The 13,498-nt window shown below is 41.9% G+C and overlaps 1 protein-coding gene across 2 annotated transcripts in view; it reads left to right on the forward strand.

Annotated features, from left to right (window-relative positions):
- Positions 1–10,268, forward strand: part of LOC147613220 (uncharacterized) — a 34,285-nt gene extending 24,017 nt beyond the window's left edge. For both annotated transcript variants that reach the window (XM_086782485.1, XM_086782484.1), the window contains exons 4-6: positions 7,649–8,376; positions 8,483–8,942; positions 9,030–10,268. In XM_086782485.1, the coding sequence (XP_086638611.1) occupies positions 7,649–8,376; positions 8,483–8,942; positions 9,030–9,913 (2,072 nt within the window). In that variant the 3' untranslated portion in view covers positions 9,914–10,268. The remainder of the gene's footprint in view (positions 1–7,648; positions 8,377–8,482; positions 8,943–9,029) is intronic.
- Positions 10,269–13,498: the final 3,230 nt, after the last annotated feature.

Raw genomic sequence — 13,498 nt, forward strand, 5'->3', positions numbered from 1 at the left:
TCCCTCCACTTGTCCCACCTACTAACATGTGGTTGGACACTTGTCTTTTTCAGCCTTACTTTCCCTCTTAAGCCTTGAAGCTCTTTTATCCTATAAATACAACCCTTTTCCTCTCATTCTACACACAACTCCCTTGCTGTAAATTAGTCCCTACTCACCCTAAAGCAACCCACACCACTTGGGTGCAACCCCTACCTCTCCATCAATGCTTCCATATGATGTAACTACTCCGTCTTCCACCTTTTCCCATGCTGTCCATTATTGCAGCAAGTGTGTAAATGAGGTTATTACTCCAATTTCAGCTTTATAAAGTCTCTTTTCCCTTCATCTTTGTATCAAGTACAAAGTTGCAGCCATTGTACAGCTTTACATCAACAAGAAGACTGATTACTCTGTCTCCCATTCGGGCTTGTCACTATCAAATGCATTTGCATACTTACTTGTTTTTGTATGTTCATTAGCATGGTTTGTGAGAGTGAAGATTACTTCTTCTTCACTCTCAGGTTGATTGTAACTGAACTCAATCCTAAAGTACTTGGATTGAGTAGAAATAAATTCCCATCTTGGGGGGGGGGGGGGGGGGGGGGGGGGGGGGGGGGGGGTTTACTTGCTATCTTATGCACATGTGTTGTAATTAATTTCAGCATTGAGTTATATGAAGTTAGTTTTGTTATGTATCTATTTTAAGTGTGGAATAACCATCGAAAATAAACGGGAATATTAATTGTTAAGCATACCACGTTGTACGGGGCGCTTGCAATGGGATCGGAGCTTTGGCTCGATCCTACCCCTACACTGGTAGTGCTTGCAATTAGTATTTTCTTTAGTTACATGTGTAGTGTGACTTTACTCTTTGCATTTGCTTGTTTTCATAATCATACTCATCCACATGGAGACTCAAGCTACCCACGAAAACCATGTGGGAGAGCAGAGCACTCTTTTTTAAGCAATAGAAAGCTTTCGGGAGGAAAATCAATTGATTCGTTAGCAAGTCTCAAATATGGAGGCTACTAAGAAGAATAGTGCGAAGAAGGAATGAGGTCGATGAGTCTCAAAACAATCAAAGAGGCGTCATCAAAGTTCTTCTTCATCAAGAACGCTTTCTTCTTCTTCTTCCTCTTCTTCTTCAAATGGGAGTTCACACCATTCTCATGGGCGAAGCTGTCAAAGGTAATCTCATCAACATCCTCGCAAACATCCTTCATCACGATCTTCTTCTCCATCTTTCTCTTCGACTTCTTTAGCATCAAGTTCTGGGCATAGAAGAAGGCAATCAAAGAAGACCAAATCCTTATCCCTGCTTGAAAAGAAGATCAAATTCAGTACGTATGATGGTTCTCGTAACACCGATCTTCTTCTTAAGTTTATTCGTCAATTTCAAATTTTATATGGTCGTGATAACTATAAGAAAAAGAAAAGATCAAGTTTGCAACTCTTCATTTGATCGACTTAGCTCACACTTGGTGGACGGGGTTGGAATGCGACCATGCTGCCCCAAAATCTTGGAGGTCTTTTATTCGAATGCTGAAGGCCCAGTTTCTTCTCGTTCATTTCAAAAGAGATGTGAAGATGAAGTGGGATCGGTTTTGGCAAAGAAAGATTGAGTCTCTTGATGATTATACGAAGAGATTTTGGAAGCTACCTCTCTTGAAGGTTCAACACTTCCAGAAAATCAGCAACTCTGAAAAGATGAGGAAGTTCCAAGGTGGCATACACTTTAGACTTCGTACTGCTCTCAATCATTATCGATGCTCCAATTTGAGAGAACTCATAGACCATGCAGAGACATGGGAAATGGAGCATGGCAATAACAAGGTGCTTCAAAAGAATGAAAAGAAGAGGTCCTTTCACAAGGAGGATAATTCAGCCACTAAAGAAGGGGGAAAAGAGGAGCAAAGGCAGCTACCAACTTAAAAGAAGATGAGGCCTTATCTACCTTCCAATGTTCTCAAATTCGGTCCAATATGTATTCCCAAACAAAGCAGATCTTTGAAGAAGAAAAGCAACGCTACATGAAAGAAGTGAAGTGCTTTAAGTGTGGACAGCTAGGTCACATCTCCAAACACTGTCCCAACAAAGGACAAAACAAACCCTTCAACAACTCCATACCACAAGTGACAATCAATGCGATAGGAGATGTGGTGGGGAACACAACTCGCACCCCAGAGATGCGCCAACTATTGAAGGCTTGGAGTCAAATGCAAGGAAAGCAAGCTCTTTTCTTGATATACCTTCAGCCAATGAGAACTTCATCTCTTGGCAATTAGTAGCAAAAGAGCTTGGCCTAAGGAATGAAGATATGGATACTCCATTGGAACTGCACCAAGTTGTTCATCTTGATGCCATATGGAGATGCAGAGAAGACAGTTGGACCTTACATCGGTAAGCTGAAATTCCAGCTACAAGGCTACAGTGATTAAGATACCTTTTGCACCGCCGATCTTGATGGTTCTGATGTGATTCTCGGCATGCCTTGGAATCACAGGGTAGATTCAGCTCTCTACTCCCAGAAAAAGAAGGTGGAATTCAAGCATAGAGGCAAGAAGTATGAAATCCAAGCTGGAGTAAGTAGAGACACCATACCAATGGTTCTCTTGAGCCATTAAAGATTGTGTGCAATGTTGTTTGATTTATGTGAAGAACCGCTTCCCAATTCCAAGAATCGATAACATTTTGGATCGACTTAAAGAGCAGCTATCATCAAATCAGGGTGGTACCACAAGATGTCCATAAGACCGCCTTCTGCACTTCATTTGGTCTTCATGAATTCTTGGTCGTTCCTTTTGGATTGACCAATGCACCGGCTACCTTCAACCGAATGATGGAACACATCTTCCGAGATTATCGCCAGTATGTCGGTACATTCTTTGATGACATTCTTGTGTTCATTAAGAATGAAGAAGAACATCACCAACACTTGGAAGAGGTTTTGTAACTTCTTCAAGAACACCAGCTTCTAATCAATGGTAAAAAGAGAGTTCTTTATGGATAAGATAAATTATCTTGGATATGTCATCTCTTCTGAAGGCATTCAAATGGATCCTGAGAAGATTAGAATTATTCAAGGATGGCCATATCTTCGAGATGTGCATGAGGTACAATCTTTTCTTGGATTATGTTCATACTACCGCCGATTCATCAAGCATTTAGCACACATAGCTTCTCTTCTACATGACTTGACAAAGAAGAAAAGCTCTTTTTGGTGGATGGAAGTTGAGAAGGCAACCTTCACAAAGCTGAAAACAGCCCTCACTTCAAGACCCGTACTCATCATTCCTTATTTGCTAAAACCATTTGTGGTGGAGGCAGATGCTTGTGGAGATTGCATTGGAGCAGTTCTCAATCAAGAAGGCCATGTTGTGGCTTTTGAAAGTCGTCGGCTAAATGATGTAGAGAAAAGGTATGACATTTACAAAAAGGAATTATTAACTGTGGTACATGCCTTAAAGATTTGGAAGCATTATTTGTTAGGCAATGAGTTTCTGGTTAGAACTGATCATCAAAGCTTGAAGTATTTCAAAACTCAAAGGCGTCTAAAAGAAAAACATGCGAAATGGGAAAACTTACTATCCATGTTTTATTTTCAGATTATATATACTCTTGAAAAGCATAATGTAGTGGCAGATGCACTTTCTAGAGTCTCTCAAATTTCAACCATAACAGTGGTCCATCATGAAGAGTTTCAGGAGATGTAGAACACATGAGAAAGATGCTGATTTTGCAGTTGTTTGGGAAAATTTACAGCAAGGAGGGTCTCATACAGATTACCTTATCAAAGACGGTTATCTCTTGATGAATAATCGCCTCTGTATCACTCTTCCTCTTCGAGAAAAAATTGTTGAGAGAAGGCCATTAGCCTCCATATGCAGGTCATCGAGGAAGGGCAGCCACCACTAGAGCGTTTCTTCTACTGGCCCACACTTCGAAGAGACACCAATGACTTCATAGAGTCATGCTTGGTTTGTCAAAAATCCAAGTATGACAAACAAAAGACTCCTAGTTTGCTGCAATCCTTATTAGTTCTAGATGCTTCTTGGGAATCCACCACTATGGATTTTATCTCAAGTATTCCAAGAACTCCACAAGGTCATGACATGATTTGGGTTATTATTGATAGATTCAGCAAGCAATCACATTTTATTCCTTGTCATAAAACGCTGAAGTTTGCACAAGTTGCACGGCTCTTTATCCAGCACATTTTTAGATTACATGGGATGCTTTTTGAAATAATATCTGATAGAGATTCTAAGTTCACAAGCAAATTTTGGCGGACTTTATTTGAAAACTTTCTTCTTTCCATCCTCAAATTGATGGACAAACAGAGGTCATGAATCTCACTGTCCTTGATATGCTCAAAGCTTATGCTAGTGAACATAAGACCCAATGGGAGAAATACCTTCCTTTGCTGGAGTTTGCCTACAACAATACAGTGCATTCATCTACAGGAAAAGCTCCAAATGAGGTTATACAGGGTAAAGTGATTCCACCACCAATTGTTCGGACCAAAGATAAGATTTTTGTTGCTGATGAGTTTGCTTTAGATTTGAAAACAACAATGAATCAAGTCCGCTCCACAATCAGGTCGGCTCAGGAGCGACAAAAGAAGCAAGCTAACAAGCGTCGAAGACATTTGGTCTTCGAGAAGGGTAACTATATTTTGCTGAAATTTGATAAAAGCCGTCTGAAGCAGGGACTCGGTAAAACTTCATCTTTTCCAAAGTTGTATTATGGACCATTTAAAGTTATTGATAAGATCGATGAAGTATCTTACAGGCTTGATTTTTCACCTCATTGGAAGATACATAATGCTTTTCATGTAAGTTCGCTAAAGCCTTATGTTGGACGAGAACCAAAAGAATCCATCATTGAAGATCCACCTTTGGTGGAAGAAAATGATCAGGTGCTAGAACTAGAACAGATATTGTTTCACAAGGACTAGACAACCAGAAGTGGCCTTGTGACTCGGAAGTTTTTGCTGAAATTCAAAGATCTACCCTCAACGGATGCAAAACGGGTAGATGAAAAGTTCATGTAATCTATACTTTCTTCTATGTTTTTCATGTTTTCCTTTGAATTTAGATAAGCAAGAAAATCCATTCATTTGGATAGATTCGTGCATAGGAGCTAGCTACTGTTGAGTGGCCATAGGTCATGGTGGGTCCACGTAGTGGGCTAGAACATGGATAGTGCACACTTTCACCTATATGGCCTGATTGGCGTCTATGGCCGGAACTCAAGCATACCAGGGTCAAGCTTGCACACAGAAAGGATTGATGCCTGGGAGTGTGGGCTAGATCCGTCAGAATAGACAGTTACAATCGATAAGATGACATGATCAATTAAAGTCTATGTTAGAGTGATTGCCTGATTTTCATTTTACATGAGTTAGATGCATCAGATTGAAAAACCATTACTGTTTTGTGAATGTGGACGGAAAGAGCTTTCATTCGACTTTCATATTGGGGAGTCCCTAAAATCTAGGACCGAGCCCTAAAAAAACGGGTACCTCGGTTTGCCCTAGGAAGGCTAATCCTAAAAAATAGAGATTTTCTAAAAAAAAAATTAGGAATCACTTACTATATTTAGTAAATTTTGCATCCTAATTGTGCTTGCCAAATTTGGAGGTTTCTATTTTTTGGCAGTTGACACCTCACCATAGAAAGTTCTAGAAGAATGGACAAGTGTCCCAACACTTGTCACTTGAGTTTCCAAGTGTCCCTCCACTTGTCCCACCTAACATGTGGTTGGACAGTTGTCTTTTTCAGCTTTACTTTCCATGTTAAGCCTTGAAGCTCTTTTTTCCTATAAATACAACCCTTTTCCTCTCATTCTACACACAACTCCCTTGCTGTAAATCAGTCCCTACTCACCCTAAAGCAGCCCACACCACTTGGGTGCAATCCCTACCTCTCCATCAACGCTTCCACATGATGTAACTACCCCATCTTCCACCTTTTCCCATGTTGTCCATTATTGCAGGAAGTCTTTAAATGAAGTTTAGCTCTCTTATTACTCCAATTTCAGCTTTATAAAGTCTCTTTTCACTTCATCTTTGGATCAAGTATAAAGTTGCAGCCATTGTACAGCTCTTCATCAACAATAATGCTGATTACTCTCTCTCCCCCATTCGGGCTTCTCACTATCAATGTATTGTAAGAAAATGCATTTGCATACTTGCTTGTTTTTGTATGTTCATTAGCATGGTCTGTGAGAGTGAAGATTACTTCTTCTTCACTCTCAGGTTGATTGTAATTGAACTCAATCCTAATGTACTTGGATTGAGTAGAAATAAATTCCCATCTTGGGAGGGTTGCCCATCTTCAACCCTCAATCTGGCTCCATCATATGTCTCTCAACTTTACTTCCAATATGTATTGCTATCTTATGCATGTGTTGTAATTAATTTCAGCATTGAGTTATTTGAAGTTAGTTTTGTTATTCATCTATTTTAAGTGTGGAATAACTATCGAAAATAAACGAAAATATTAATTGTTAAGCATACCACGTTGTTCAGAAAGCTCCCCCTAGAGACAACGGACTGATGCCTCGTCGAGATACCGGGCTGAGAGCATATCATCCCTCCCCCAACGGAGTGGTTAGGCTCCTTCACTCGCCATGATATCCCCCTAGCAGTCCTCAGTTCAGACAAGGGGCCGCACTCATTTTTTCAGTAGGCCCTCAGGGCTGGCTGACCTTCTCCCCCCACTGAGGAGTTCAGCAGCGGATCTCTGTAGCAAGTTGATAACCAGCTTCACATAGACCCTCCTTCGGCCAAAGGGGGTCACGACAGATCTTGGTGACTTTGGCTTTGGGAGAGCTTGCCCTGACACACGTCTGTGGGGCTGAGGCGAGTGGGAGCGGTATGACACAGTATCCAGGCAGCGGCAGCTCACTGGTCCTCCCAGGCCCCCCCCTCCCCTCCCCCCCCATCCTAGGAGATTTTTGGAACCGCCTGTGGGACAGCTATCCGATGCCAAGGAAAATCACACTTTTCCTCTGGCAGTCAGCCCACCCGCAGCCTTGCCATCGGCACTTGGTTGGCCAGCAGAGGACAGCCCGCACAACATGCGCATTGCAGCCATCCCATGGAATCGCAGTGGCACTGCCCCAAAGCACAACAGGTTTGGCAGCGGATCCTTGGCCTTTGCACGATAGTACGGGCTGCTTTGTTCACCATTACGTGGGGGCATTAGCTTGGGTGATTGAGACTGGCCCTGCTCTCTCCTACGAGGAGGGAGAAGGACAGGCTATCCGTCTCTCTTCCTGCAGGATTGAGACTATTCCCAGTCCAGACAAATCGTCAGAGCCTTGGTCTCCAGGGACTAATGAGAGATGGGAGCTCCCCTCCTGCTGAGTCTGTTCGCTCCATATGGACCGACATCATTCATTACCTCTGTGGCCAGTGGGGGGAGGTTCGGATTACATGCATAGACAGCGAGATGCTTTTCTGTGCACATAGTGCCGGGGTTCCTCTCTCTGATCCGTACGGCAAGGTCACTTGGCATTAACTAATAGAAGGATCTTTTTTCCGGAAAAAAAAGGGTGTTCTTTTCATAAAATCAGAACATTAACTTGATTCATTTGATTTTGTTTCATCAAAAATTTCCAATGCTTTTTTTGTGAGGTAATATAAGTTTGGCTTTTACAGGTATTGAACCTTCAATGGAACAAATTACAACAAACATGATGAAAAACCATCAGTTTCAAACAGAGAGCAGTAAGTTATCCCAGAATTCAAGCAACTCTAACCTTGAGCGTGGATCTGCAAAGGATATCCAGTTCCATATCTCAACAAAGCCCTTCCATAGCTGCGAATCATTGGAAGGTATCAAATTGGATTCTCCGACCATGTGCTTGGAGTCTCTTCCTGCTGAAATTGTCCAGGAGGATGTTGGCAGTATAAACAGTGTGTCAGTTCCAAGTAGCCATACTTCTGTACCGTCAACTAATTGCTGTGCGCATATCCAGGACAATGCCCAAGCATCTTGTTCCTCTCCAGGTAAAACCTCTGCTGTGGAGCAGAAAAACTGCTGTGGATCTCCTACAGATACAGTCAAGGCCCCTTTGGCTTTGGGGACAGCAGGCTGGCCCTGTGATGAGGCTATTTATGTTGAGTCACTGATTTGTGACAAAGTTGCTTCCAGTAATGGTCTGCCTTTAGGAGTTGAGCTGTGTTCGAATGGGTCCCAGCTGCTAATGCAAACCATCTACAACCTCTCGAAACTGCTGCTGATAAGCCAGTCTGGGGATTATTCAAATGGTTTCCATCTCATGGATTTAGCCATAGAAAAATCAATCTGCATGCTTTCTCAGTGTGTCTTACAACAATTGTCTGTGAACGAGGCTGGCATTTGTCATGATCAACAGGGTTGCCAGGTCTCTTTCTCCTTTGTTTAATGTAACTTAAGCTGTGTCAGAATTTCTGTTGTCTTCTTCTGAATACAAGTAATTCTCACTATTTTTTCATGGATGATACTCGCAGGGACAGTTGCAGGCTACCCAGCAGGATTTGAAGAGATCTGATGTTTCTACAAGCATACCAGATATTTTAAAAAAGTGTTTGCGACCTCTAGTCAGCACACAGCATGAGAGCTCGTTCTCCCCAGCTGAGACCGGTCCTTGCAGGAAAGCTCTAGAGAGTGAAGGCTTGGAATTTTTATCTGATGTCAGTATGAAGAGGTGTGTAGAAGACAATGAAAGCTCATCTGTAAAGAAACATCTGGAAAAGCCACTCAAGGAATTATCGGAGTTGCAAGGTAAGCTTATGAAGCTGCAGGAAGAGATAGCCTATGAGCGCGTCGAAAGCAATGCTACAGTTTCCACATACAAGAATCTTTGGAGTGAGGCTCAAGAGGCTTTGGATGTTTCTAGATCAGAGATAATGAAAATGAGAGCTGAGCTAGAAGGCCTGAAGCAGGCATCCAGGAAACTAAAGCATACAGGTAAGTGCATACGATGTGCTTGCCATTTCTCCCTTTTCATGAGTTGGTTCTTAACCTCTTACATTTTGAGTACTTCTGATTTTTTAGAACGTCTGAAGGGCAAGGCTGAGGAACTTGAGTTTACTGGTCATGACGTGGATTCTTCTTGCATAAATCATAAAGGCTTGTGTGGGAACTTTCCTGGCATTGCCAATTCAAGCCAGAACTTCGTGGCACAGATCACAGGTAGGAAGCCAGACAGTGAAGGCAACTCTGGTTTTTGTGGAAGCTCAGGGGAAGGTTTGCCCAAGAGCAACGAGGTGCTGACAGGGTATTTTGATCCAATGAAGATTGTTCAAGTTGACTGCACAGAGATAAATTGGTCTTCTCCTTTCTTGGAGAATGAAAAAGGGATCTCAAGGCATTCCCTTCAAACAACATCTAATCAAAATGGTGATAAGTTTGGGACTGCTGGCAGTAAACCTTTAGCGAAATGCAGTGTTGAGCCCCCTACAGATCTGGAAAATGGAGTCGCTCAGCGTCTCTCTCTGCTTTTGGCAAGACAAGGGCTGGATTTGAATGTGACTTGCACGGATATTGTAAGTGCAGATTGGTCTTCTTCAGATGCTAACAACGTCAGAGAAAGTGAAACCATGCCATCTGGTATAAAACCAGGCTCCATTTATCAGCAACATGTCCCTTTCCAGTCTGAAACACTGTATGTAGGGGATGCCAACAAAGAGGTAAGATATGAAAGGACTGGCTCAAGCTGCCTAATTAAGTCTGATCTTGACCTGAAAGATGTCCGGGCAGACATTTCAAGGATGAGAGCTGCAGAAATTAAAAAATCGAAGACAACATGGAGTACTTGTCAGGAAGATGAAATAGAAATAATATGCCTCAGGCCAAATGATGCAGATAACAACCTTACGTGTCTGAATGGGGAGCCTGAATGGGAACATGTGGTTGTCACGAGAGGTCTGTGCAGTTGAGGAACATAAATGGCTTTGTTATCAAGAAATCGTGATTTTATTTTTTTGTATTTATGGTTGAAGAAACCGTTTGCTGAAAGGAAAATGGTTCTAAAATACTTCTCAGAAAGGTCAAGTATGAGGCCTTATGCTAAGTGACAGAGAGTTCACATTACATTATCTAAAGGTGTTGCATGTGCTGGACTCTTCTCAGGCCTGTTTAAAACTGACCTAGTTCATAAGTGATATTGGTTAGCTTGTCTTTTTTGTCCTGTTAATCAGGCTGGAACTTGATGAAGCCTATTGTAAATGAATGGATAAACACCTTTTCAAAAGGACCTTGTAATCTAAATAATTTGGTCCACAAATTTGAGTTGTAATGCTGTTTTTGGTTATGATTATGTCGTTATGGAGCTATCTGTTCATTTGCAATAGCGTCCTTATTTCTACATATAGGGGATAGTCTACTTAATCATAAATCGCTTGTAAAAGTAATTGCAGAGATAAAAAAAATTAGGCCCATATCCACTCTTTTTTGGGATTTAACTAATAAGCTTTGAGGCTACATATCCCCGCCCTGAGGTTTCCTCCCTTCATTCCCAGCTGTTTCTCACTCAAGGCTACCGAACTAGGTAAAGACCAAATGTGAACTCATTAACAGCATTACCTGCCAAGTCAACACAAATGGCTGGTAGAACCTGCATATACAGACCCCTCTTTAGTTTAGTTTTTTCCGATACTTCTTCACCCTTTAGGTAACAAGTGTTGCACTCTTTGATCAACTTACATTAGAAGAGTCTTTGATCAATGTTGAATATGAGCAAGGCGGTCTCAAGTAATGGATGCAAACTTACACTATGTTGTTAAAGTTCAAGCTTGTGATGGTTGTAGTGAAAAGAGGAATTGAACCAGCTTCCATGCCTTGTAAAGTTGCACTCTTTAATCGACTTACATCAGAAAAGCCTTGCCTTTGATCGATATAAAATTCGAGCAAGGGGATCCCAAGTGATGGATGCAAGAACTTACATTGAGTTGTTAAAGTTCAACCTTGTGATGGTTGTAGTGAATCAAGAACTTCTAGCATACACGTCTCATCCAAATGACTGCTTATGAGTGATGCAAGTCTAAAAGTAAGCAGTGGATTGCTAGCGCAGCAAGAAACCTAAGCTGTTTCAGACCCCCCCCTTTCTAAGTTGCACCTTTCGTTGATCACCAAGTCATCATTTATTTAATTTCACCCTTTTCGTCATGTTTGCATTAGTTAAACGGGTATACTTTTTTTCTCTCAAAGTCATAGGAACACCGTTTTTAAATTTTCTCCTGTGCATGGGCATTGGCGTTTAAGACCCATGTCAAATGGGATCAATAGTTGTGAAATCATGAAGCCATTTTTGGTGTGTCGGATCGAAACCTAAACTAGGGAGTACGAGCGGCCACCATTTTTTGATGTCCCTACTTTACTTTTTTTCCTTAGTTTACCTCGAAGTTGGGACCCAAAAAGTTTTCCAAGTCCCACATCTCAAATACCAAAAGGTTTACTTTTTGTAAGCGTAGCTTGAGACCTCTAGTTTAACGAGCTAAGCTCCATCATGTTGTCAACCCTCTATTTTTTATGTTAACACATCCTAGTTTAGTTTACTTAGTTTTTCACTAGTCTAGACGCTCCTCACTAGTTTACTTCCCTAGTCTTCCCTAGTTCACCTTCTCCTCCCTAGTTTACTTCTTCGGTTTACCCTCTTCCTATTTTACACTCGTCCTTGCATGCATGGCCCTAGTTTACTCAACATGTTGGAAAATCATGGTGGCCAATTGCCATCCCTTATTTTTTTTTTCAATTCGACACGGCAAAAATGGTGGCAATCGACCTGCCGTCATCCCTAGTTTACTTTTTTTCCCCCTAGTTTACTTCTTGATTTCAGAGCCGTCGGCCAACAATGGAGGCGGACCACACGTGATTTCAGAGCCATTGATCTCATTTGGCAGGGGTTTTTAAGATCCCATGGTCTTTAAGACCATGGGGTCTTAAAGACCCTTGTTAGGTGGCATCCATGGCCATCGTGCATTGAAGATTGCGCGCACAAATCTTGACCGTCCATCTTCAAAGTAAACTCGGCCCAATAAACTCGGTCCAATAAGCTCAAATAAGTAACTACGTCGGCGACACCGCACAGTAGTATAATCGCTTGACACCACGTGATTTCACTGCTTGAAGGTATAGTGTAGTGGTAAGATGTTTCCATTGGAGACCCACAGTCTCGAGTTCAAATCCTCTTTTGCACATAACATCCCATGATGTAGTTTACTTGATGCTATAAACTACGAAGTAAACTATGATTTGTCAAGTAAACTAGGAAGTAAGCTAAGACGACATAGTTTACTACTTCATCTCGACGGCCCCAAAAAGGCGTCACGATTTAGATCAATGTCATCCATTGATGCCAATTGAAAAGGGTCTTTAAGACCCCGCGGTAGATAGTACTGAGAGGGGACATTCATCGATTTGGCTATTCTCCCTACTCCCAATGTGGAGTCCATCGGCCCTTCGGCCTCAACTTTCAAAAGCATGTAGACGCCATAGTTGTGGTACCCCTCGCTCCCCAACCCCAAAACTTGTTCTCCAATATTCACTTGAAATCTTGTAAACCTCTCTTGCTTCCCTCTTGCGGCACTTGAAAGCATAGGGGAATTTCTCAATGTTTTTGTGGCATATCGCACTACACCTCTAGGCATCTATTTGAGGATTGTAGCCATGCACCATCCCTATCTCGCATAGGGCATCTATTGAGGATGCACCATTCTCATTTTGGTGATCTTCTATTGAGGGCAGTTAGAGAGGAGGGCCCATGGCTTTATTAATATCTTGCTTAGGCAGAGGACAAGGAGAGGAAGTTTGTGGAAGAGCGATGGAGGGGGGTGGGCAAGGGACAAAGGAGGATATAGCAAGTATCTTAGAAGGGTTAGACGACGATGGTGGAACTTAATGTAAGGGACTTGAGTTAAAGTGAAATAGGAGATAGGAGAGACGGCCTTGGTAGTCCTCTTGCACTCAATTGTCAAATAGTCATATAGTATACTTCAATCTCTTGAAAAAAGAGTTAATTAATGTATACAAGTAGGTGACCCGCACGTTGCTCCGTGACATGCAATTTTTGTTTGTATGCATATCTGCGTATGTATGTATGTACATATGCAAGTGTGCAATTGTGTGCATATGTATATGCATCTATGCATGTGTATATGTGAAAAGTGTGTGTGAGTGAGTGAGTGCATGCATGTGTGTGTGTGTGTTTTTTAATTGTATACGCCTATCTGTATTTGTGTGTGTGTGTGTGTGTGTGTGTGTGTGCATGTATCTATATGTGACTCTCTCACATAGATGCATATTTGTGTATGTCTCTCTCACATGTAGTCTCTCTATGTCTCTTGCTCACACTCGTCTCACATACACACTCTCACACACACAGAATCTCTCTCCCTCCCCCCCCCCCCCTCTCTCTCTCTCTCTCTCTTTCGCACACACACACACACTCCACACGCACATTTGTGATTGTCTATACAGTACGTATGTGTGTGTGAATGTGTTTTTATGTAATGTATTAGTAAAAT

The sequence above is a fragment of the Cibotium barometz genome, chromosome 44 (assembly GCF_041138505.1).
Source record: "Cibotium barometz isolate CiBa-2024 chromosome 44, ASM4113850v1, whole genome shotgun sequence".
NCBI lineage: Eukaryota > Viridiplantae > Streptophyta > Polypodiopsida > Cyatheales > Cibotiaceae > Cibotium > Cibotium barometz.